This window comes from Paroedura picta, chromosome 12, assembly GCF_049243985.1.
Source record: "Paroedura picta isolate Pp20150507F chromosome 12, Ppicta_v3.0, whole genome shotgun sequence".
Taxonomy (NCBI): domain Eukaryota; kingdom Metazoa; phylum Chordata; class Lepidosauria; order Squamata; family Gekkonidae; genus Paroedura; species Paroedura picta.
This window is the reverse complement of record NC_135380.1, coordinates 37,707,458-37,733,807: the sequence shown is the minus strand read 5'-3', so window position 1 is coordinate 37,733,807 and position 26,350 is coordinate 37,707,458. Positions and strand designations below refer to the sequence as shown.

The 26,350-nt window shown below is 46.7% G+C and overlaps 1 protein-coding gene across 7 annotated transcripts in view; it reads left to right on the top strand.

The window, feature by feature from the left end:
* Positions 1-26,350, top strand: part of ASTN2 (astrotactin 2) — a 754,634-nt gene that overhangs the window by 476,989 nt on the left and 251,295 nt on the right. For all 7 annotated transcript variants that reach the window (XM_077305065.1, XM_077305063.1, XM_077305067.1 and 4 more), the window contains one exon: positions 23,310-23,476. In XM_077305065.1, the coding sequence (XP_077161180.1) occupies positions 23,310-23,476 (167 nt within the window). The remainder of the gene's footprint in view (positions 1-23,309; positions 23,477-26,350) is intronic.

Genomic DNA, 26,350 nt, shown 5'->3' with positions numbered 1-26,350 from the left:
CCCTCATAATTGTACAGAGAGGAAAATCTGGGTGATGGGAGGTAAAGGTAAAGGTAAAGGTATCCCCTGTGCAAGCACCGAGTCATGTCTGACCCTTGGGGTGACGCCCTCTAGCGTTTTCATGGCAGACTCAATACGGGGTGGTTTGCCAGTGCCTTCCCCAGTCATTACCGTTTACCCCCCAGCAAGCTGGGTGCTCATTTTCCTGACCTCAGAAGGATGGAAGGCTGAGTCAACCTTGAGCCGGCTGCTGGGATCGAACTCCCAACCTCATGGGCAAAGCTTTCAGGCAGCTGCCTTACCACTCTGCGCCACAAGAGGCTCTAGGGTGATGGGAGAGGAGAGGCTAATGTGGGTGGGCTGGAGAGCAGATTCATTTCCAGGAAGCAACCCTGAAGGCTGAACCTCCAAAACACTGGCAAGAAGAAAGAGCTATTTTGAGTGATGGCGTCTCTCAAAATTATGGGAGATGGTTACCTTACAACATAGGGACTTTGACTCATGAGAATGCCTGACTCATTAAATCTTAGAGACACTCCAACAGTCCCTAAGGTGTTGCTGGACACGAATCTAGCTCTTCTGCTCCAGACCAACATGGCTACCTTCCTGAAACTACAAAGACCATTTTGTTATTGGTTGAAGTCTGCAAGGAGACATAAGGAAAATCTGGGTTCAATTCCACGTTTTGCCTGAGGCTCACTGGCAAGCTTGGGAGCAATCTCACATTCACTGTTAACCTAATGGTTGTGAAGAAACAGTAAGGGAGGAGAGAATTGCCTTGACCTTCTTAGAGGAGGATAAATGTGTTGAGAGCCAGCTTGGCGTCCTAGTTAAGAGCAGCAGCGTCTAGTCTGGAGAGCTGGGTTTGACTCCCCCACTCCTCCACATGCAGCCAGCTAGGCGACTTTGAGTCACACACAGTTCTCTCAGAACTCTCCTAGCTCACAGGTTGTCTGTTGTAGAGAGAGGGAAGGGTAGGTGATTGTAAGCCAGTTTACACACCTTTGGGTAGTAAAAAATGAATCCCCCCAGCTACTCCTCTTCTTCCTCTTCTTCCTTTTCCATAGTGTTTAGATAAATCAAAGAAAAGAAACAAAGGGGAAAAAAAAACCCTTTGCACAAATTATCCCCCCTTCCCCTTAAGTTCATCTTATGCTATACATCTAGGAATTGTCATTTTTCTCCCAAATATACCCAAAATGTTCCACAGGATTCCATTTGTAACATTGTGCAGAGGCAGTATGGAGTGTCGGTTGACCACAGTGCCAGGAGGATATCAGCACACTCAAGCTCATTGCAACCAATGTAATTAGGCATGCTTAATTGAAAGTGCTGTTCCATGTGCTCATTGGTAGTGTCCTCTCTGAATAACGTCTTTCGGAACACGCATATGAAGCTGCCATATCACACCCTTGGTCTATCACAGTCAGTATTACCTGCTCAGGCTGGCAGCAGCTCTCCAGGATCTCAGTCAGAGGTCTTCCACACCACCTCCTACCTGGTCCTTTTCCTGGAGATGATTGGGGTGGAACCTAGGACCTTCTGCGTGCAAAGCAGAGACTCTTCCGCTGAGCCACAACCCTTCTGGACACTGTCTGTTTTGTCCCCCTCCTCTTTTTAGATTATGGACTAGACGCAGGGGTAGTCAAACTGTGGCCCTCCAGATGTCCATGGACTACAATTCCCACGAGCCCCTGCCAATGTTTGCTGGCAGAGGCTCATGGGAATTGTATTCCATAGACATCTGGAGGGCCACAGTTTGACTACCAAATGTGTGCTTGTATGTTTGTTTGTTTTAGTACCCAGTCAGAACTAAGGGGTTTCCTTTTAATCTTCTGTGTGAAAATATTTGGAGCCAGCATTGTGAATTCTTGTGCATTTGTGCACAAGAAAAGCCAGGCTCATACAAATAAGGCAGCTCAGTCAGCAGTGAGACTTGGAAAGAACTTTCTACAGGAAAGTGGATGCTGATGACAGTGATTGTTTATTTATGTGTGTGTTTGTGTGTCCCCCCCCCAGATGTTTGTAAGACAAACAAAATAATGACTCCCATAAGTCGTCATGATGTGTCCGGCCACATCCACAATGCAGCGATTTCAAGCAGGTTCTGCTGCTGTGCCGGCAGCGGGCGAGAGAAGGGTATGGATGAGAGAAGCCGATGCAGCAATCTGTGCACTTCAGGCTTTTTCTTCTTCCGGTTAGTAAATAAATCAGGTCAGGACTTTTACAGCCCATTGCCAAATCTATACCCCTTATTTTGTAGGCATGCCTTGCCAAACAGACAACCACTCAGGTGCTTCCTGGTTAATTGTGTGAACCACGCTGTTGAATGGTTGAATACAGCGGTAAAGCATGCAGGCAATCTGCAACTATCTGTTATGCTCAACTCACCCTTTCTTTGGCATAAGCCAAAACATTGTGCTTCAGAGGGATCAGTTGCTGTGAAACAAGCTGAGGCCAGCTATGCGGGAACTTTGTCACATCCCACTTTCCCATAAGTAAAGCAGCTTGTTAGCCTGGAAGTATTACTTACCGCTTCTTTGTCTCTCTGCATCAGTCGGATTGTCATGGGAAGCAGCGAGGACAGCAAGATAAAGAAAGCCGGAAAGCTGAAGGAAAATAATGAAAAGGATAATTAACTGTGATCATTTTTATTGCTTATCTTGAAAGAAAGCTGGCTTGCAGAGAAGGTCTCTCCAAAGAGTTGTATTTATTGTTTGTTAAAACATTAATATCCTGCCTTTCCTTGTAGCTGAAGGCAGCTTGTAGTTCAGTGCTGTGACTCTTCTCCACTTGGGGATCCATGAGCAGGGCATAAAGCCCATCTACATGCATGCATTTGGAGGGGGGGGGCACAGCAGTTATGGTCATCAACCTGTTATGACACGGAGGTGGTAGATCCATGTCTGGGCTGTGTTGGTGGAGGCTCATTGTGATTGGAGGCTCCTCCACAAAATTCCACTCATATAGAAATCTATCCTGTCAGGCAGAAGGGCTCTAAACCCTTACTTGCTACTTTTCTTTGTATGCACGTTCTTGTGTTTTATAGGGGGGGGGGGGGAAACACTCAGGAGCCCATATTTACCGTTGGAAATAGGAGTTACATATGACCCAACCACAGGTTTAATGTCTGGGAGGGAGAAAAGTGCATAGTGCCTGGCTGAACATTGTACCCAGGTGGCAAATTGATAAGCCTCTGAGCCACTTGTGGAATCATAGAATCATCGAATAATAGAGTTGGAAGGGACCTCCTGGGTCATCTAGTCCAGGGGTAGTCAACTTATGGCCCTCCAGATGTTCATGGACTACAATCCCCATGAGCCCCTACCAGCGTTTACTGGCAGGGGCTCATGGGAATTGTAGTCCATGCACATCTGGAAGACCACAGGTTGACTACCCCTGATCTAGTCCAACCCTCTGCACTATGCAGGACACTCACAACCCTATTGTTCATCCACTGTAACCTGCCTCCCCCTTGAGCCTTCACAGAATCAGCCTCTCTGTCAGATGGCTATCCAGCCTCTGTTTAAAAATCTCCAAAGATGGAGAACCCACCACCTCCCGAGGAAGCCTGTTCCACTGAGAAACCATTCTAACAGTCAGGAACTTCTTCAGGATGTTTAGACGGAATTTCTTTTGAATTAATTTAATCCCATTAGTTCTTGTCCGTCCCTCCGGGGCAAGAGAGATCATCTCTGCTCCGTCATCTATATCGGTGTTCCCGAACCACCGGGCCGTGGAGTCCTTGGTACTGGGCCACAGCGGGGGGGGGGGGGAGGGAGGCACCGGTGCCAGCGCACCCCCAAAGGTGCACACTCGCTGCGCCGTGAGCGATGGCCGCCTTCCGGTGCAGTGAGCACCGCGCTGTGGGGGGAAGGCATGGGGGCGAGGGATTGCAAATGTGCATGCGTGGACTTGCCGCGCCTGTGCGTTTGTGGGCGCTGGTGCCTCCCCCTGCAGCGCAGCGCTCACTGCTCCGGGAGGTGGCCAATCGTGGTGGGGGGGGGGAAGGCGCGCCTCCCTCCCCCCCCTCCTGGTCCCCAGCCTGAAAAAGGTTGGGGGCCACTGCTCTATATGGCACCCTTTTAAATATTTGAAGATGGTTATCAGTGGAAGGACAGACATTTGAGAGGAGAAATGGGGAGGCTGCCGAGCTCTATAAATTGAGGGAAAGCTAGGATACTAGACAAAGTGCCTTGGACAAAGAGAAAAGGGTTTGGGGAAAAATTCATACACCGATGTGGCATCGGCAGCGTTTGATTATAACTTGGGTGCCTCCATTATACTCTTGCATTTCCAGAGCCCTTGGCCAATGGAACGTGTTAGCAAAGTGTCGGGCATTGTGACTTGTGCTGAGATGCTCAAGAGACAGGTGAATCTGAACATCTGAAAAGAAAGATGGGCTGTTCTTGTAAATGACAAGGCACATGGTGGGGGGCGGAGCAGGGAAAATAGAAGCTGCTGTTGAGCAAAACATTTGCAGCAACTTGCCTCAGGAAGGGTTCTTGGGGGGAAAAAACAGAGAAAGTATTAAGCTAAAAGCTTCTAATGAGGAGCCAGAGGACACAATGGTAAAAGTTCTTCAGATAGTTGTACCCCGGGGATTGCAAGACAACAATTTCTGCTACTGGGGGGGGGGGGGGGAAGAGGTTTTGTGCTCTATTTGTGGAGTTGGTGCTTCTCTCCTTCGCTGGTCTCGGAGGCAGAGAGGAGTGGTAATGGTTGTGTGTGTGTGTGTGTGTGTGTGTGGCTTTTCTTTCTGTCTGACTTACAGACATGCAATTACTGCATTGGGGTCGGGCAGGATTTAGCTTCCATTAGCATGGTCACGGAAACAAACTGCTTAAAAGAAGGGACAGGTTCACTTTTCCAAGTCCTACTAAATCAGAGTCCAGTGGCACCTTTAAGACCAACAGAAATTTATTTCAGGCATGAGCTTTCGAGTGCAAGCACTCTTCCCCAGACTATGAACTCCTTACATCAGGCGTAGTCAACCTGTGGTCCTCCAGATGTTCATGAACTACAATCCCCATGAGCCCCTGCCAGCAAACACTGGCAGGGGCTCGTGGGAATTGTAGTCCATGAACATCTGGAGGACCACAGGCTGACTACCTCTGCCTTACATGCCATAACAGAACATAGTCTGAGGAAGAGTGCTTGCACTCGAAAGCTCATGCCTGGAATAAATCTTTGTTCCTCTTAAAAGGACTCTGATTTTTTTGTGCTGCTTCAGACAGACCCAGGTCCTAGTAAAGCTCCTTTCTCACCAGTGCTGGATGTCCTTCTAAGCCAGGGGTAGTCAAACTGCGGCCCTCCAGATGTCCATGGACTACAATTCCCAGGAGCCCCTGCCAGCTAATGCTGGCAGGGGCTCCTGGGAATTGTAGTCCATGGACATCTGGAGGACCGCAGTTTGACTACCCCTGTTCTAAGCTGTCTGCCTGCCTGCCTCTGTCTCTCTCTGTCTCTGTCTCTTTTTCTCTGGCCGGCTCTGGCTCTTCTTGCAGTTCTCCCCTTCTCTCCATTCTTTGTCCATATACTCGTGTTGCTATCCATTTCCGCTTGCCCGCCTTTCTGCTCCCTTCTGCCATTGTTCCAAACCTCCCTTCATACTCATTTCTCAGCTCAGGCCCTTTTTCCCAAGTGGCTGTGCATCTACATTGTCATTCTTGTACATCTTCAACCATCTTCCTCTATTTGTATGTGCTTATTTTTAAAGACATTGTTTCTTTAAAAACTCACACACACAAAACCCCTCAAGGTGAATTGCATGATTGGAAAAATGGGCTTGTTGTTGCTGTTGTTGTCAGTGTACATAAAGGGCGTCACAGAATTGGAATAGCTGAAAGATTTCTGAATTCCAGGTAAGTAGTTTCTAGATAGATAGCTCTTCCAAAATGAATGACCTCACATGCCATCCAGAAGGGACTCCATGCACATTCTCAGGCAAGGGTAGCTGCAACAAGAAAGAATGCAGAACCACAGTGAGGACATGAAGAAAACACTTGGGTGGACGGACAAACTGAGAGGAGAGGGGATCATTGCTTGTGTGGGGGTTTGGACATGCATCCCTGGCTTATTCAAAACTTTAATGCTTATAACCAGCATCTTGAATTAAGAAGAGCTGTTTTTTGTACCCCACTTAAAATTGCCTTCCCTTCCTCTCCCGACCACCTGCATACTGTGAGGTAAGTGAGTCTGAGAGAGCCCTGAGAGGACTGTGGTTAGCCCAAGATCATCACCTGGCTGCATGTGGAGGAGGAGTGGGGAGTCACACCTGATTCTCCAGAGTAGAGACTGCCGCTCTTAACCATGTTGGCAAGAAGCAAATCAGTACATAGTGCTGTCAAGTAATGTGATCATAGTGTCTGGTCGGGCAGCCATATTCTTTTCCAGCAGAGGTTTCTGAGCTGGCTCCAAAGGCATAGAGCAGTAGTTCTCAGCCTTCCTAATGCCATGACCCTTAAATACAGTTCCTCTTGTTGTGGTGACCCCCAACCACAAAATTATGCAAGTGTTCCTTCACAGAAATTAAACCAAAACTGACCAATGGCGTGAAGATCCATTGTTCATGATTGCATATAAATTGCTTTTTTTCCTGGGGTTTCTCAGTTCAGCTCTTCCTGTTGCCCCACCATGCCAATCTCACTCTTTTCTGCTGCTCCAGACAGACAAATGCTCTATCTCAATCTACCCCGCAAGGCTGATGTGTGGATGGCGCCTCCAAAGCCAAGCTGCTTGCCCTGCTGCAACCCCTGTGAAAGGGCTGTTGGACCCCCAACGGGGTCCTGACCCCCAGGCTGAGAACCACAGGGATAGAGTATGTTACAGTAATCCATCTTTGAAGCCATAGATGCCTGGAACATAGTTTGGCCAGGCCACCAGAGTCAAGAAGTGACAATGGCCTCTTTACAAAATGTAATTGATAAAAGGCATTCCAGCGGTCATCCTGGCCTTCTTGGGGGAAACCAAGAACATCCTAAACTCTTCTTATGGCCAGCCAGACCTGGTCTGAGCACATCCAGAACTGGCAGATGAATCTCTTCAAGAACATAAGCTGACCACCTCATGCAGTGTACCTCCATACTTGTCCAGATTCAGTTTCCACTGGTTGTCCCCCATCAGCACAACCACAACTCCTAGACACTAAGTCAGGGTAGTGACAGCTGCTGGGCCACATTCTTCAGCCTCTTATCCAACCCGTGGCCTACAGCAGGGGTAGTTGACCTGTGGTCCTCCAGATGTTCATGGACTACAATTCCCATGAGCCCCTGCCAGCAAATGCTGGCATTTCCCATGGGAATTATAGTCCATGGACATCTGGAGGACCACAGGTTGACTACCCCTGGCCTACAGCACTTCAGGAACACACTGGGGATTTTTTAAAGGGTGCCAGTGACTTGATAAGGATGCTATTCACTATGTGATGAAGCCGATCTGCCGCAACAACAGCTGTTGTTGTTTGACATCAAACAGTATTAAGGAGGTACTAAATGGGGGCGTTGTCCAGGAACTCAGCAACCTGCATTCTTTGTGTAGACAGATGGGTGGTGACTGGTTTGATCCCATTTCATTGCAAACCCCTCCTCATTGTTTCTGCGTAAGAGAGACAACTACATTTTCCCTTCTCAGGAGGGGCTACTACAGCCCCCCCCCCTCCACCAGGCTGGCTGCTGCTTCCCTCCAGTTCTCTGCACCAGTTGGCTTTGAAACGCCAGCAGCGTCTCTGCCATACCTTTATTAGGTGTTATTGAAAAAGCTGTTGCTAATATTTAGAGGATGCAATAGAATATTTAAGAAGGCAGCAATTTGCTCTCAGCAGAAACTTCCTATTAAATATTCTTTTTCAAGAGTAACAATAAAGAAAAGGAGCTGAGTTTCGTAATAAGAAAACACAGCCTCTTAGGCAATTGAGCGCACTTATTTCCTTTCAGTGTTAGGAAGTGTCAGTAATGAGACATTTTAGATGCTCAAAAAAAAGAGGATATTTCCCTCCCTCCCCGCCCCTCCTCTCCCTTGACCTTGTTGTTAATGAGCTTTGTCCTGCTAGAAGAAGGAGAAATAAACAGCCAACGGTCTGCATGTCCATTTTCTTGAGCAAATGGCCCAAGTCAGTGGATTTCACATTATGGATTTCCTTTAATCTCACCTTCAAAGTCTCTGCTTTCCCTTGCCCATTTTCAGTTGCATTTGGTAGTCGTAAGCCCCATCGGTGTATATTCTTTGCCGTCCGTCAGAGCACCCAAGGAAAATGCCGCTTCTGTAGCTTTTCCCGGGGTTTCCAGGCAGTCAGAATGGCGGCCATGGAATGTCCTTCACACGATCTACTAACCAGAAAAGTTGCTCATTGGTGATGGTGCGCTGGCGAGATAATATGTCCATGATGATCCAGTTACAGCCAGGGCCCCTCCTACGAGTTTCTACCTTGGAATTTGTGTGCTGCATCGCTGCATCCCCGAGAAAGACCCCCATGGTCAACACACACAGCTGGGCCGGTTGAACGTGGGTCTTGGCTTGCAATGGATTTGGCTTCTCCGCAGCACTGGGTTTTTCCCTTCCTCACACACAATATGGTTTGCCAGTTGCTGCTGTTTGCTTGTTTTCCCCTTTTGAGTCCCCCCCCCCCATGTTTTTTTTCTTTAAATAATCTGAGAGCCAGTTTGGTGTCGTGGTTAGGAGTGAGGATTTCTAATCTAGCATGCTGGGTTCGATTCTGCGTTCCCCCACATGCAGCCAGCTAGGTGACCTTGGGCTCGCCACAGCACTGATAAAGCTGTTCTGACCAAGCAGTAGTACCAGGGCTCTCTCAGCCTCACCCACCCCACAGGGTTTCTGTTGTGGGGAGAGGAAAGGGAAGGTGACTGTAAGCCGCTTTGAGACTCCTTTGGGTAAGGCAGCATATAAAAACCAACTCCTCCTTCTCCTTCTCCTTCTCCTTCTCCTTCTCCTTCTCCTTCTCCTTCTCCTTCTCCTTCTCCTTCTCCTTCTCCTTCTCCTTGAAAGTCCACTGCAGTTGTCAAGGGAAACTGGAGCCAAAACCTGGCGTGGAAAGTCTCTTTCTCCGAATTAGGAGGAACTTTGCTGCCATCTGTAACATTTAAGCCAAGGGTGTTTTTTTTTTAAGCTCTTCCTGTCTCCATGTGTAGTTTGGATATGGAGAGAGGCATGAAACCTTGAGTGCAAGTCAAAGGACTCTTATCCTGGTCTGTTTGGCCCTTGAGGAGTTGGCCCATTGGAAGCAGGATTGGCCCAAAATGTAGATGATCTGTTGTTGATTTGTTTTTCATTAAAGTGTATATGTACCCCCCAAAAAAAAATTGTTATAAGCCACTTTGGGTGCAAGATAAGGGAGTTCCTCCACCAGGCATTTGCTTGAGTTTGACCAGCCCCCAAACACCCCCACCCCATACAACCCCTCCCATAACCGAAGAATCCGACCTACCCATAGCTATGTCAATGTTCCTGTTCCTGTTTAAATATTGTTCTGGTTATCATAGAATCATAGAATCATAGAGTTGGAAGGGGCCATACAGGCCATCTAGTCCAACCCTCTGCTCAACGCAGGTTCAGCCTAAAGCATGTTATGTTATGCTTTGATTGTTATACTTGTCATATTTGCTGCAATGTTCTATGTAGTTACCCCATGAAGTTATATGTTATATGTAAAATGCCCAGAGCTGTATGGAAGTATGGTGTAAAAATATAGATAGACTAGTTTCAAAGCCCCTTTATAAAAAGGGGTTTTGAAAGGGGGGTTGCCTCGTGCGGCGGTCTGACGCTGCGGGAGGCGCTTCGCGCCTCCCGCAGCGTCAGACCGGCAAGGAGGGAATCCCCAGCAGCCGCGCTTCGTGCGACTGCTGGGGGTTCCCTCGGGCGGCGGTCTGACGCTGCGCGAGGCGCTTTGCGCCTCCCGCAGCGTCAGACCGGGAGCAACTGCGAGCCGCGCTGCGCGCGGCTCGCAGTTGCTCAGCCTGGGAATCGGAGCCTGCCGATTGGTCCCTCCGATTGTCTGTCGTGAGGAAGGGTCCAACCCGGACCCTTCCTCATCACGGACAAAGCCCACCTCTAGGGGGCTTAACGAATTATATAGTCCGTGGCGCCCGTGGCGCCACGGGCTGTTTAAAGATAGATAGATAGATAGATAGATAGATAGATAGATAGATAGATAGATAGAGAGAGAGAGAGAGAGAGAGAGAGAGAGAGAGAGAGAGAGAGAGAGAGAGAGAGAGAGAGAGAGAGGTGGGGAGAGAGAGAGAGGTGGGGGATATTCAAAGTTAGAAGGAAGAAGACCCATCAGTTTGTATTGAGCTTTTCTGTCAAAGGGATCAGTGTGGAGTACATGATTCTTCTGTCCCTAATGGAGCCTGACAACAACCCAGTGGGATAGCTTAGGCCAGGGGTAGTCAAACTGCGGCCCTCCAGATGTCCGTGGACTACAATTCCCATGAGCCCCTGCCAGCAAATGCTGGCAGGGGCTCCTGGGAATTGTAGCCCACGGACATCTGGAGGGCCGCAGTTTGACTACCCCTGGCTTAGGCTGTAAGACAGCAACAGTCACCCAACAGGTTTCTGTGGCTGGGGGTTGAATCCCAGGTCCCCTCACTGCTCATGCATCAGTTGAATTTTAGACATTTGAAAGGCACTGGATTACCTAGGAATTCTGCAGTCACCAGCTGAAGACACTTTTCAAGCTGGTAATTGCCTTTGTTGTTACCTTCACCATAGTGCAATGGTTGAAGAGTGGTGAACACCAATCTGAAGAACTGGGTTTGTTTCCCCACTCCTCCACATGCAGTCAGCTGGGTGACTCTGGCCAAGTCACAATTCTCTTAGAGTTTGTCTCAGAGCTGTCCCAGCCCCACCTACCTCATAGGGTGTCTGTTGTAGGGAGAAGAAGGGAAAGATGTTTGTAAGGTGCTTTGGGAGTCCTTCAGGTAGTGAAAAGTTGGATATCAAAACAGTTCTGCCTCAACTTCTTAGAATTGCAGAATCATAGAGTTGGAAGGTACATCCAGGATCATCTAGTCCAACCGCCTGCAGAATTCAGGGAACTCACACCTACCTGCCCACCCACATTGACCCCAATTCCATGCCCAGATGATGCCACCCCAAAACAACAACAACAACAGAACCCTAGTCCAGTCTGGCCTGGAAGAAAAAATGGTGATTGATATTTCATAAGAGATATTTCATAAGGACCATAAGAGCCAAGTACTGACACAATCCATTCTGCCCACCCATTCAGAAGATGCCTAAGTTCACAGAATCAGTATTTCTGTCAGGTGGCCATCCAGCCTTTGCTTAAAAACCTTCCAAAGAAGGAGAACCCACCACCTCCCAAGGAAGCCTGTCCGACTGAGGAAACACTCTGTCAGAAACATCTTCTGGATGTTTAGCCAAAAATTATTTTGATTTTTTTCCTCATCTTCTTTCTCTTCTCCTTCTCCCCTGCCATTTTTGCCATGTGGCTGGTGGGTATATCTGGTGCAAAGTCTGACCGATACCTCTTTTAGCTGTTTTGGAGGGATCATGGTGATCCTGCCAGCTCAAATGAGAAACCCCTCCCCAGCGACACTATTTTAGTTAATTAACTAGTTATTTATTTTCTTGTCGCTTGATGAATATGGGCAATCTTTTCAATTGTCCCAGCACAATATGGATTGATTTTTCCCAGAGTCAGCTATATTATCATGATGTTTCACCAAACAACAAATATGTTTAGAAGGAACAAACCGTATTGGGGAGTGGACCTCATTTAACAAACACTGATATTATATCCCTCTGCATACCCCAGGGAAATGAACTTTAGGTCAGATAATAATATGGCAGAGGAGAATCCTCCTCCTCCATATTCATGACTGTCAGCCTATCCCCAAAAAGTCTTCCATGCCCAGAGAGTTAATATGAAGATCTTGCTAAATATAGCTTGTATGGTCTTAGGAGACTCTGGGATTTCTGCAGCTCTGTTCTCACCACGACCTTCAGGAATGTCCCTTAAAATTGGTTGTTCTGCTCCAAAAAGTAGGCAAGTTAGAAATAGCTCCTTATTCAGCTCATCTAATCTGTGCATGTGTGTGTGTTGGGAGTGTGTATATGCAGGGACACAGTCTGCAGCAGAGGTAGTCAAACTGCAGCCCTCCAGATGTCCATGGACTACAATTCCCATGAGCCCCTGCAAGTGTGGCAGGGGCTCATGGGAATTGTAGTCCACAGACATCTGGAGGGCCGCAGTTTGACTACCCCTGGTCTATAGGGACAAGAAACAAGCAGTTTCCTCTTTTTTATTTATGCTTCTCTTTTCTTCCAATGTCAGGATAGCAGTGGGCATGCTTGAGATGCACCCTACCCTCTGCTCCCAGGATACTAAATATGCAGCTTTTCTCAGCTCTAGAGCTGGAGTTTGGAGGTGACACATAGCACACTAAAATATGCAGTTTTCCAGAAGACAAGGGGGGGGGGGATTCTGAAAATTTTAGTAGGTCTACTGGACCGTTTATGTACTGGGAACTTCACTGCCCCAGCTCCCATGCAGGAGCACAAATCGGGGGCAGATGAGGTGTGCCAGGCCAAATGCTCCCCCATGTGGGTGCAGGAAGACGTGGGGCAACCTGCCACAACTAAAACTCCAGCCTGCAGCCCAGCATGAAACCTCCAGTGCATAAACGCTCCTGGTGACAACCATTATATGAGTTCTTGTTAGTCTGATTAGGTGACAGAAGAGCTTCCAAACACTTAACAGTTGTTCTTGATTCATTTCTTCACCCAAACATATGATTTGGACCTTCTTTTGTCAAATCACATGCATTCCTGCCCTTCACCTTGGCTCCAGCCAGTTAGTGCTCCATTGTCTTCAGGGCTTTTAGTGTGAAAATAAATACCTTGTGAGAACAGCACTAACTGTTTGATTCACATCCTTCCTGCATGCTTAGAGAAATGACCCCTAATCTCCTTTGTCTTCACTGCCTTTCAAGATGCTTTTTTCTGCACTGTCAGAAGTTTGCTTCCTCTTGATGGTCACTGTTTTTGACAACCTCCTGTCTTTGAATAATGTTAAATAGGGATCACCTATTGGGATGCTCATTTTTGTATGTATGTGTTGTTTAAAACTGGCTGGGCATATAGGTTTTCTCTTTTATTCATCTCACCTTTTTTATTCACCTTCTGAGTATGTCCACAGCTCTGCTTCCCAAATGCATTCAGCACAATTGTACCACTTTGGGGTTTTTCCGAAGCCTGAAGAATGTTTCAGGGGTTTCTCAACAGTGAACAAATTGAGAAAGGTTGGTCTAAGTACATCTGTGCGCCTATTCATAGCTCATTTGAAAGAAATGACATTCCCCAACTTGAAAACCAGCCTGCTATCTCAATAAGACAAATTTTAAAAAGTGAGAAACCTGCAAAGAGCCGTAGAAGAAAAACAAAAAGGTGCAAAGAGGCAAGAACCGAAAACTTTTTGGCCACTGTTTGTTTATTTCTTTTTATTTACTGTATTTTATATACTGCCATTCCCAGCAAGCTGGCTTGTGGCAGTTCACAATCAAATAGCCTACAATATCCATACAATACAATACCATATCTCCTAGACCAGGGGTAGTCAAACTGCGGCCATCCAGATGTCCACGGACTACAATTCCCAGAAGCCCCTGCCAGCATTCGCTGTTTGATACCCCTGTCCTAGACAAATAATTTCCAGGAAAACCCCTGCTCCTCCATTTTAGACATGAGACCAATGTGCTGATTGCTTGGTGAACAATTTATGCCATGCTTGGTGTTCAGTTTGGCCCATTATGCACGGCCGCCGAAACGGCGATTTCGGGTCACATGGAAAACGCGGAGGGGGAAGACGCGACGCATACCGGTTATACACGGGGCGGGGCGCGACGGCGGCAAAACCCAGAGTAACCGATTATGCACGCGCCGATCCGGGCGCCGCTTCTGGTTGCGCCCCGCTCACCCGGAAGCTGCGCTTTCTTCCGCGTTTCACTGACGCGGCTTTCTCGGCGGCATGCACCGAAGCTGCAGCCGGTTGCAGCCGGCTCCGTGCGTTATCCGTGATTTTAGTCGCCGCCATTCCACCCCGAATGTGCGCTAAAACCCCCGTGCATAATGGGTCTTTCAGATACATGTGGGAAGGCAAAGTAGTGGAAACATAAAGTCAAGGATTGGGAAGATTGTTGATGTGGTGGAAGGTAAACATTTTTTTTTGAGGTAAAAATATTTTTATTAAATTATCTCCATTCTACAAAACTCCATATATAGAGCTGATTTCTCAAAAAGATATACAGCTCTTTTATGTACAAATCTCTCAAGTAACTAACTCCAGCTTACAAATGACAAAATTCAACATTAGCAACTTCGAATTACAAGATTCAAAGTTATAAAGGTAAAGGTATCCCCTGTGCAAGCACCGGGTCATGTCTGACCCTTGGGGTGACGCCCTCTAGCGTTTTCATCGCAGACTCAATACGGGGTGGTTTGCCAGTGCCTTCCCCAGTCATGACCGTTTACCCCCCAGCAAGCTGGGTGCTCATTTTCCTGACCTCGGAAGGATGGAAGGCTGAGTCAACCTTGAGCCGGCTGCTGGGATTGAACTCCCAGCCTCATGGGCAAAGCTTTCAGACAGCTGCCTTACCACTCTGCACCACAAGAGGCTCAAAGTTATACCAACCACAAAACAACATTCCCAATGGTTATTTTTTTTCCAGCAGTAATTTATAGATACTGTCCCCCACCTCCTTACGTGATCGGAAGGGGAATGTCAAGGACAGGGAGAATATAGAGGAGGATGAAGTAGGGCAGAGTGAAGTCAGGTAACTGTTTCCTGTACAGTAGGTGTTGTTAGACTGTGTGATCTGGCTAACTGCACAAAGAGGCAGTTCTCTATATCTCTAGCCTACACTTTAGACCAGGGGTAGTCAAACTGCGGCCCTCCAGATGTCCATGGACTACAATTCTCTGGAGCCCCTGCCAGCATCTGGAGGGCCGCAGTTTGACTACCCCTGCTTTAGACCATCCTCCTCAATGGCCCGGGAATTCCAGGGAGTATGAAGTCATGATTCTCAGCTCATTATTGCTGCCAAATTTTCCTCTCCGTGGCTGTGGCCCCATGAAACAGGCTTTAAAACCACATACACACCGAACACACATACACCCCCCCCAAAAAAAAAATTATACCTTCTGTAACATCAGATTTTATTCACTGTTGGGAGACTATGAAAGCTGTAGGTAAACTAAGCAAACTTTGCTGAACATACATCTCATTTAGAGCGGGTCAACACTCAGGGGGGTTCAGGCTCTATTAAAGCTGTAATATTTCACCTTTTATGAGCATGGAACAAGCTTGTTTTGGGAAAAGAATTAACAACTGCAATTAAAGTAGGTTTCTCTCCAAATGGGAAATCCCTGAATGTGGGCATCTCACTCTGATTTGCAGGCAGACTGGTAACCATAATTTGTCCAGTTGGCTTATTATTGCAATGATTATATTATTGCTTAATATGGCTATTATAAAGTCAGAAGAGGAGAAAAGACTGACCGGGTGGCAAAAGGGTTGTGCAAACCTAGAGTTGGTTTTTCATAGCTGCCATAGTTTGCCCACATTATTGTCCCCCTTGTTTCATGTTGTGGGATGGTTCAGTTTGACTGATAAATATCTAACTATCCACAGATTTCACAAAATATGACTTTCCCACTTCCTCCCCCCACTGCATCTCATTGGAATCCCCCACATTGTGTTCCTAGCAGAGTCAGGAACAACAGAGGGGGTTATGTGGGGGTCTGCAGTAGAATGCGGAATTGGCAGAAATCACAGTTCCCTCTTTCACAAATGAAAAATGCAATCTATTGGAAGACTTGCATGGTTGATTGTGTGCCATTTTCCACCCCCCAAAAAAAAAAGTGAGCCATTGACACCCCCCTCCCCGGTCCCTCTTTTGCAGAGGCTGGAAAATACTTTTTTCTTATATTAGGTATTTGTTCTGGGTCTTGCCCCCACCTCACATACTATAGCATCTGGTTACATTGTGAATGAATAGCTCGCACAAAACCTTCCCTCCCTATACTGCACCTCAGTCATCCAGGATAAAGCTCTTGCGGGGGGTGTCCCAACTAGGGACACATTGCCTACGATTATCCAGAAAGAATTATTGGCCAAGGTGGCTATTGATTTTCTAATAATTTCCAGACCTCCCCCCCACCTTGTGTCACCAGCAAGGCAGATCACAAATTGAACTGCAGCCGAATTGCCGCAGGATTGATTAAAACTCACAGTAATTATTGCTTCTCTGCCTCCCAAGGCGGGCTGATCAATACCAGCAATAACTGATAGGATTCTTTAGGCGCTCTCAGGAAATGGGCATGAGGGTGTTCACTTGGCATGCACCCAGCGACTGTAGCTGGCATGCAGAAAAAGGTTGTGCTGGCCATGAGGACTGCCTGCCTTGAAGTCTCTACAAGAAAAGCTATTGCAAGGCTAAGGCATAGGCTGCTGTTTTAGAAGAGAACTGGACTCTACAAAGCTTTTGGCTAGCCTTCGGCTTTCGGCTTTGCATCTAGAGAAGCTTAGCATTCTCTTTTTGGCTTTGGTTAGCATCTGGAGAAGCTCACTTTACTGATTTCTTAGTATGAGGCAGGCGGCTTAGTAGGATTAACTGAAAGGCCAGGCAAAAGGGTCAGTCCATATGGAGCAGTAGGCCTCGAGCCGTATGTGCAGATTGGAAAAAGAAGAGCTGATTTATGCCGCTTTTCTCTACCCAAAAGAGTCTCAAAGGGGCTTACATTCTCCTTCCCGTTCCTCTCCCCACAACGCACACCCTGTGAGGGAGATGAGGCTGAGAAAGCCTGATATTACTGAAGAAGAAGAAGAGTTGGTTCTTATATGCCACTTTTCTCTACCTGAAGGAGTCTCAAAGTGGCTTACAGTCACCTTCCCTTTTCTCTCCCCACAACAGACACCTTGACGGTTTATGCACTGGAGGTTTCATTCTGGGCTGCAGGCTAGAGTTTTACTTATGGCAGGTTGCCCCACTCTTCCTGCACCCACATGGGGGAGCATTTGGTCTGGTGTGCCTCATCCACCCCCTGATTTGTGCTTCTGCATGGGAGCTGGGGCAGTGAAATTCCCAGTGCGTAAATGGTCCTTGTGAAGAAGGTGAGGCTGAGAGAGCCCTGATATTACTGAAGAAGAAGAAGAGTTGGTTCTTATATGCTGCTTTTCTCTACCTAAAGGAGTCTCAAAGTGGCTTACAATCACCTTCCCTTTCTTCTCCCCACAACAGGCACCCTGTGAGGGAGGCGAGGCTGAGAGAGCCTCAGAGTCAAGACAATTGGCAAAAATCTTGGTGGTAGAGTGGAAGAGAGTTTGAGGGCCAGCAGAACAGTAAGGGATGGTTCCAGGCTCAATCTCTGGCTCCTCCCATTTAAAATAATCCAGTTGTGCCTGAGTTTCTTGAGACCTACTGCCAATCAGTACAGAGCTCAGATGGACCATTAATCTGACTTGGTGGAGGGCAGCTTCATATAGTCACTTTATGGATGTGTGTGTGTGTTTGTGATGGTAGTTTTTGACCAACCAAGATGCAGTTATCAATTGGTGATTCAGCGAAAGGGCAGTCATGTGACAGTTTTCCTAGGCTTGAATAGAATGGTTATTTTGTCAGCTGGAAGAAGTGATTAAGGGAGTAAATGAATACCACACACTGAAGGCTGGGCTCAAATAACAAAACAGTGTGCAAGCATAGAGCCCAGGGCACTTCCTGAGAAGCACTGGGTGTCACACCAATGTTGGCGTCACACAACAGAACAAAGCTCCTACTTCTCCCTCACACACATCCACCCCCTAGATTGCCTGTTTTCAGTTTGCAGGTGCTTGCTGGCTCCCTGTGCAGTCTGCTTGCAGAGCTCCTGCTGTTTGGCAGAGTCCCTGAAGCTTCTGGCGTGCCCACGACTTGGTGCGGAGATGATGAACTGCTTGCAATTAAAGATCGAGCGCTTGGAAGTGCAAAATAGTTTGCAGATATTAAGTTAATCATGATGATACAGGTTTATTTAAACAAGAAGCATATTACCCAGGGCCCTGAAGTGCTGCCAGGAGTCCTCCTTCTCCCCCCCCTTTTTTTTTTTTGTTTGAATTAACTATGCAAACAAATAAATTTGTCTCCTTCTCCCCCAGTTCCCCCCCCCCCTGAGATGTGGATGTCAAATGAAACATCTAGAGCAGGGGTAGTCAAACTGCGGCCCTCCAGATGTCCGTGGACTACAATTCCCATGAGCCCCTGCCAGCAAATGCTGGCAGGGGCTCATGGGAATTGTAGTCCACGGACATCTGGAGGGCCGCAGTTTGACTACCCCCTGATCTAGAGTGAGGGAAGCAAAAAACAGATAAAGTAATTGGTGCAGATTCATAGTAAAATGGGGAAAGGGTGTGGCTCAGTGGTAGAACTTGTGTTTCATACATGGAAAATACCAGGCTCAGTTTTCTGCATGTCCAGTTTTAAAAGTACCTTGTGTGGTAGCTGCCAGTAGATCACTCTGAGCATGATGGATCAGTGGTCTGATTTTGCATCAGGCCTCTTCATATATTTTGAAGATTGGAACATATGAAGTAGTGTACATAGCAGGTTCCCTACAGTTTTATGATTGAAGCCTTTGAATTTTATTACCTAGCATACCTAGCATATCCAGCGCCTGCTGGATCGGGGCAGGTTGGCAATATTTGTGCTGCTTCCTGAGACATTTGGCATGGTTGACCATGAGTTTCTGGTCCACTGCCTCACCAGAACTGGGATATGTGATGGCTGTGTTCCTTTTTCTGGGACCGGACAAAGAGGGTGTATGTGGGGGAGTCTCTATTGTGCCTATATGAGCTCCCTTGTGGGGCACCACAGGGTGCGGTATACTCCCCCATGTTATTTAACATCTTCATTTGTCCCCTTGGACAGCTGGTCTGGAGCTATGGCCTGGGTTGCCATCAAGATGCGGATGACAACCAGCTCTGTCTCCTTATGGATGGCCACCCAGACTCCCCCTTGGATACATTTGCCAGTTGTTTGGAAGCCATTGCTGGAATGTTAGAGCACAGCCATCTGAAACTCAACCCCTCCATGATGGAGGTCTTGTGGCTGACCAGGAAAGGAAGCTCATCTTCCCAACTTTGCAGGGACAACTTAAAATCTCGCCCACAACAAGGAACTTGATAGTGGTCCTGGACATCTCCCTTATGATGGAGGCAGAGGTCATAGGGGTAGCGCACATGGTGTTTTATCATCTTCACCAAGCACGGCTTCTAGCACCCTACCTGCCCCCAGACTGTCTGGCTACAGTGATCCGTGTGACCGTCACCTCTAGACTAGATTCCTATAACTCGCACTACACTGGCCTACCCTTGTCCTTGACCCAGAAACTCCAGCGGGTCCAGAATGCAGCTGCTTGGGTCCTCACTGGTTCATTTTGAAGGACACATATCCAGCCAGTGCTGAGGCAGCTGTACTAGTTGTCAGTTTAGGCCCGGATCAAATTCGGGGTCTTGGTTCTGACTTTTAAAGCCCTTCACAACTGTGGCCTAGCCTATCTGCTTATGCCCCCCACAGGGCCCTTTGCTCTGTGGGTACTAATCTGTTGTGGTCCCTGGCCCCAGACAATGCCTGGCCTCAACCCAGGCCAGGACCTGTTTTGTCCTGGCCCCTACCAGGTTGAATGAGTTCCCAGGAGAGCTGAGGGCCCTGACAGAGCTGACAACCATGTGTGTATTTGGGAGGGGGCCATGTGTCATGATTTGACTGAGCTATCAGACTAATTACTTTAGTTATCTAGATAACTAAAAACCAGTAGTTTTACCTTGGTGCACGCCCCTTTTCTCTTGACTTAATTATGCATGGCAAATTTATTTTCAACTTTTCCCTTACTGGATAGAAGATGTGTATGCTTTGCCTGCATGCATCTAGGTTACAAGTCAGCTCATCTCTGGGAATTTCATAATACAGACTTAATTGAGAACTGCTCTTAAGCCACATTCATCCCCTGCTATGGACTTTTTCTGTGTTACTTGAAAGAAACCAATAAGGGTAAAACTGGAGTGCAGTTTAATAAGGGTCCACTATTGATTGATAGTGCCAGACGCTTTCCTTTTTAATCATTTGGGAGAGTCTGTGCTTGTAAGAAAGATGAAATTAAAAGAGGAAGCTAGAATTGGATCAGAATTCCAGCTGGTAGAAATCAAGTATATATCACCAGGGGAACAGGCTGCCCAATTTAAGAATGTTGAAGCAAATCCATTTGGATCTTAACTCCTTGTTTTTCTTAATCTACATCAGCCCACTGAATTCAGTACAACTTTCCTAGGGGATGCTAACCAAGTTATAATAATCAATATATCTGTTTCCAAACAATGCCATAAAGGAATAGGATTGATAGAGCTGCAAGATGGGGTTAGGGACAGACCAGGAGGATTTCTTGACAAGTCTGAAGGAAATCCCAGGTTTTAGATAAATGTGAAATATTTATGTAAAATAAATCAAAGGATTAAAATCCCCCCACCTCAAACAGAAACAATACCTGTAGCTTTAAGACAATGATGATGGAACTCTCAGTGGCTTTTTGGGATTGCTAGGCAACCACAGCAATAATGCCAAGCTTTTTCTATAAAACAAAAAATTGGGGAGGGGAGCAGGAGTGGACAGGGAGGCTGAACCAACCCTGGGAAATGTCCTGTCCCACCTATAGTGGTCATGCCCCCTGATGGAGATGGACTAACTTAAGAGAGTCCAAGGGGGAGGGGAACAGAAGTCCTATCAGAAACACATTACCTCCTCAACTTAGACCACCAGTGGTATCTAATGTATAACTCAGCTTCATGGCAGCCAGTGCAAAACAGGACTTTTCCTGCAGAGAATCTGTCATGGGTAGGGAAGGAAGGGAAGTTGAGGAGAAGTGTATGTGTGGGGGCATATAAGATTGGGTTGGGTTGTGAGTAGGACAGAGTGAAGGAAGAAAGCCCCCCCTACTGTACATCTGGGCTCAGTCCTACAATGGTGGCTACTAAGCAACTCAGCCAGAATTTTTCCAGGGAGAGGAAGTAAACCTGAAATGGGGAGAGGACATAAAGGTGGGTAGGAAGGAGAGTAAAAAGCAGGAATATGAAAGGGCTATAGAGGCTGCCAGGAAAGAGGAAGAGGAAATAGGGAAAGGGTACCATGAAATACCCTCTGCAAGACCTTGCTTGTCTCTTTCTGTTTGCCTCCAAAATGCCTGATCCTTTATAAAGGCAGAGACAGCAGAACCAGCATGGATTCCCAACTCTACATTTCAGGAGGACTAGCCTCTTGAATCTCCCCCTCCCCCCAAGGCATGTCATAATTACATCATAGACCTAACAAAACTGTGAATCTCTGTGATTTAGTGGCTCAAGTGAGATCTCGGAGGCCAGAGTTCTCCACACTCAGCTATAAAGCCACTGGGTGGCCTTGGAACAGGCATTTTCTCCTATCCTAAATTATGTATGAGGTCCTAATCTCCTTCAAATGACAGAATAAAAATGCATTTTTTTGCGGGGGTGGGGAGCTCAAAATTAGACAGCTCTATGAATATGGTGCATCTGTGCATATATTCCAGTGCACAGTTATATGTTCACTGCCGTGGTGATTTTAACAGCAGATTATAAACTATAATTACGCTCCATGAAGACAGTATTAATTTGGTTTTATTTATGCCGTGTTTTTTGTTTGTGGTCTCCCACCCAGCCACTGGCCAGACTGAGGCTTGCTGAGTTTCACCAAGGATACTGTATCAGGTGCCTTCCATCTAGGCTCTGACATCACTTAATTTGCAACTGTACTTTTGATCCCTCTAATTACTATTTTTTTCCTCAGTAAGCTTCTGAAATATATTTCCCTTCTTCCCATACATTTTGAACAGAGGTGCATGACTGAGATACAGTGCAGCCGTGGCTTGGACTGCAGCTAATAACAGAAAAAGAACACAAATCCATGGAACAAGTAGGGTTGTGTGCGGTGGTGGCCGAATCGGCTGTTCCGGGTAGATTTTGCATATTTGTGTACCTGGTGCAGAGTGGTAAGGCAGCAGACATGCAGTCTGAAAGCTCTGCCCATGAGGCTGGGAGTTCAATCCCAGCAGCTGGCTCAAGGTTGACTCAGACTTCCATCCTTCCGTGGTTGGTAAAATGAGTACTCAGCTTGCTGGGGGGGTAAACGGCTTGCTGGGGAAGGCACTGGCAAACCACCCCATATTGAGTCTGCCATGAAAACGCTAGAGGGCATCACCCCAAGGTCAGACATGACCCGGTGCTTGCACAGGGGATACCTTTACCTTTAATCTCAAGACAAATCAAGGCTCTGCTCTTGTTCTAGGCTTAGCTGATTATTGATGCACTGCTGGTTGCCCTTCATTAACTGAGGTTTTATTTTTATACACTACTAGCTTCAAAGCCTGTTCCTATGAACAGGCCCTGAAAGGGTCTCCTTCCCTGGCCTGGCAGCTTAAGGTGTCTTTGGGCTGCAGCTCGCAGCCAAATCAAGTGGGGCGGGCAGGGATTGGGCAGCTCATTAGCAGGGCGGATACAGAGCTCCTTTGCAGGCAGTCAGCAGGCGAGAGGCCCTCGTTAGCTATACCTCCAGGACCCTCTCACCTGCTGCTGGCTTCAGGCACTGAGGCATCTGAGAGCAAAGAGGCTAGAGTCCAGGGCCAGAGGGCAGGAGCCACAGGGGCAGGGCCAATCAGGACAAAGCTGGCTGCACCCTGATTGGCCCTATTCCAACTTGGACAGCTGGACACATCCCACCCCTAGGCTGTTTCAGAAATATATAGAGGAACAACAATGGATAAAGATGGGCATGTGCAGAATTCAGCTACCTGGGAAGCTTCCATTGTTTGTTGCTCTACTAGCAGGTATAATGATTAACCTTTCTGTGAGAAGTTTGAAAGCAGAAGCACCATTGGTGGGAGATGCTTCACCCACTGTGCTGCTCATCTTCAATTTGTTGGCTTGAGATGGAGGCAAGGGCATCTGTTGGGGGGGTCTTAATTTCTCAGCTTCTTTTTCAAGGTGCAATGTGACCACTGAAGAACCTTCCTACCATAATATGTTGTGGATTTTATGTTGCCAGCTTTATGATTGTTGTTTTGAATTGTTCTTGGATGAAGAAAATTATGTTGTCACTCCTTTAACTCAGTTTGGTCTTGTTAGCCAGTTTGTAAGCCTTCGCGTTGAGAAGAAGCATTCCTGGGAAACTTGCCACGAGGAGAAAGGAATGGGTGCATACACTTTGACTTCATCTCCCTCGCCTTTCTCCATACAGTGCCCCGAGGAGCTGAGGCCCATGAAGGATGGGACTGGCTGCTATGACTACTCCAAAGGAATTGATTGTTCCGATGGCTTCAACGGTGGTTGTGAACAGCTGTGTCTCCAGCAGACCCTTCCTCTTACAACGGACCCTCTGTCCAGCACCATCTTCATGTTCTGCGGGTAAGCATCCTAGAGCTCTGACTTCCAACAGGTCGACAAGTTGAGCTGATGGTGAACTCTTGTCGGCCTACATGTGCTCTTTCCACTGGGTCCTGTCTGCCTAAGCCACCATGCTATTGCAAGGACATAACTGGAACCCTCTCAACAGATAACGGAGGGTGGAGTGCTTTGAGGAAGAATTGAGGGAGGTCTATGGATGACTCCTAAAAAGTTTGACAGCATTGCTCTGTAGTGAATGATGTTGCCATATGGTTGTTCATGTTTTGCGAGAAAGATTGTTGATTGGGACATATGGGATAGATCAGGGTCCCCAACATGGTACTTCCCAAGTGTTTTCAGAAAGTAGGTAGAACCAAGTGGAGTTTTTGCTCAGCAGGATTTCTGATTGGCCATTGAAGATCCAATTGGCTCTGAAGGTAAGCTGGGTGTATGCAAGAAAATACTTTTAAACACGTTCTTTTTTTTATTTTAGAAGGCATCCCATTAAACCAAATTGCCTGAATTGAAGCAGTAAGTTGAAGGGTTGTCTTATGTAGGCATCCATCATTCCGGGGGCCAGTTAGGTCTGTTATGCTATACAGGTACCTTTTGCTTGGGTTCTTGTAGAGGCATGGCTCTGGCATTAGCTGAGTTTGAGATGGAAGACTGGAGGAGGTTTGAACTAGGTGACATGCAGGAGTAGCTACATTTAATCTTTTGTCTAGCTCAATCTAGATCAATCTAGACTGTCTAGTTAATACTAGATCAAAATGTACTTCATAGAATTGACATCAAGGTGCAGGACGAAGAATTAGGAGGCAGACGTCCAAATTTGCTGCAAACCTTCCCCTACCCTGAAAGCCACTGACAGCTCCTTCTGCTTAATTTCTGAGTCTTTATCCAACAGGGTAAGATAGAGAAGGGAGGGATTCCTTGTGGAAGCAAAACTAGTACCTTGCACTGCACATCGCTGTGAAAGGAACTCTACAAGTGACTAGTTCACTATCAGCAACACCTTCCAAATCTTTGGCATCATGCAGGCTTGCTCTATCTGGAAGTTACGTCTGCATGCCTAACTCCCCCAAGCTTCTGTCCCCTAAGGACTTACTGGCAGATGACACAGTGGCACAGCTTTCAGGACAGCACATGACTACATGTGACTTAGACTTCCCCTTTGCTTGCATCCACTGTGAATTCTAGGTTTCGGCCCACATTTCAGAATCAAAACCTTTCTGGTAATGGATGTGCCCTAAATACCAATGCAGGAAGATTATTTTAGGTGCTGCACGAAAAAAGTGGACGATTCCAAAATTGTAACAAAGGAGAGACAGAATCTGTCCAGTGGCTTAATTAAGTATAAGAAGATAAAAAAGTCTCTTATCACGTTTATATTTAATTCAACTATGTGGGGGTATGGATATTTTTGTACATTTCCAATTATTATTTGTTATTTGTGATATGTTATGCTAATAAGGATATTTGTTTATGTAGGACTCATTGCCACTGACGAAAGCCAGACTGAAAACGGAAAACAAATGAATCTAGAGACCATTTTGGCAGTGTCAAAGTCTAAATAAATGTGATAAGAGACTTTTTATCTTCTTCTTCTTCTTCTTCTTCTTCTTCTTCTTCTTCTTCTTCTTCTTCTTCTTCTTCTTATTATTATTATTATTATTATTATTATTATTATTATTATTATTGTATTTATTTCCCACCACTCCCTTGCGGCTCATGGCGGGTTATAGCATCCTAAAATCCCCGTTAAAACCCCACTAAAAGACAATAATAACATTACCAACATTACCAGCATGGCGCAGATCGGAAACTCAACTTCCCCCCCTCCCACTACTGGCGGGTGGAGAGGAGGTCCTGATGATGGGACTTCAGGTCCCAATCCCAAATGCCAGGGTAATCCCAGAAGTATATCTTCCTATACTTAGTTAAGCCACTGGACAGATTCTGTCTCTCCTTTGGAAGATTATTTAAGAACATCTCTCGACATTGGCTCACAACATTTCAGTCCCTGTCGGTGAGTCAGAGAGGCATTAGCAGCACCCCTTCCCAATACCTTCAACCCCGCCCCCCTCCAAGATTGTATATTTGTTTAGTGACAGCCAATGTGGTCTCAACACCGTTTTGACCTTCAGAGGTATGCACACTGTGGATTTGTGCAGCGGAGAAGCACATTCCTGAAAGTAACTCCAAAGAACATCTGTCAATTCCTGACACGTCCAGGTGCTCAGGCAGCAGAGATCTTGCTGCGTTCCAGCCCTTCATGGTTCCCGAGGGCTTTGGGTTCATCAACTACTTTTTTTATGGCTCTATTGCTCAAATAGCAAAGAATAAGTAAAGAGTAAACTACATTCTACAGGATGAGCAATGAATCCAATAAGGGAGGTGAAGCACACGGTGATCAAAGCTTTGCTTTCCAGTCAAACAAGGAAAATTATCTAGGTCGACCTGATGTTGTGTTGATGGACGAGGAGCATAAGAATGGCTGCATGGGGCCAGGGGTTTACCTAACAATATTCTTTCTTGCAATGAGCCATCTATCTAAATTCAGAAGCAAAGGGCCTGATTTTCATCCCTGTCGCTTCCTAATAAGATAAATACTTTACGTGGAGGCGTGTTCAAGTTTCTCATGTTGTCTCTGTTGTAATTGCTATTGCTGAGGCTTCTGCTATTGCTATTTTAATGTTATCCTGATAGCACAGAGAGAAGCATCCTGTGGGAGCAAGACAAAATGTTTGTTGTGCTGAAACTCTTCCCTTAGTCATAGCCATGTTAATTTCCATGGAATATTTCTTTAAAAATATAAGAATGCGTATGCATTTCTGTTATTATTCTGGATCTGGGAGTGCTGGAATGTTCCCTGACCTGGATTAGGATGCTTCA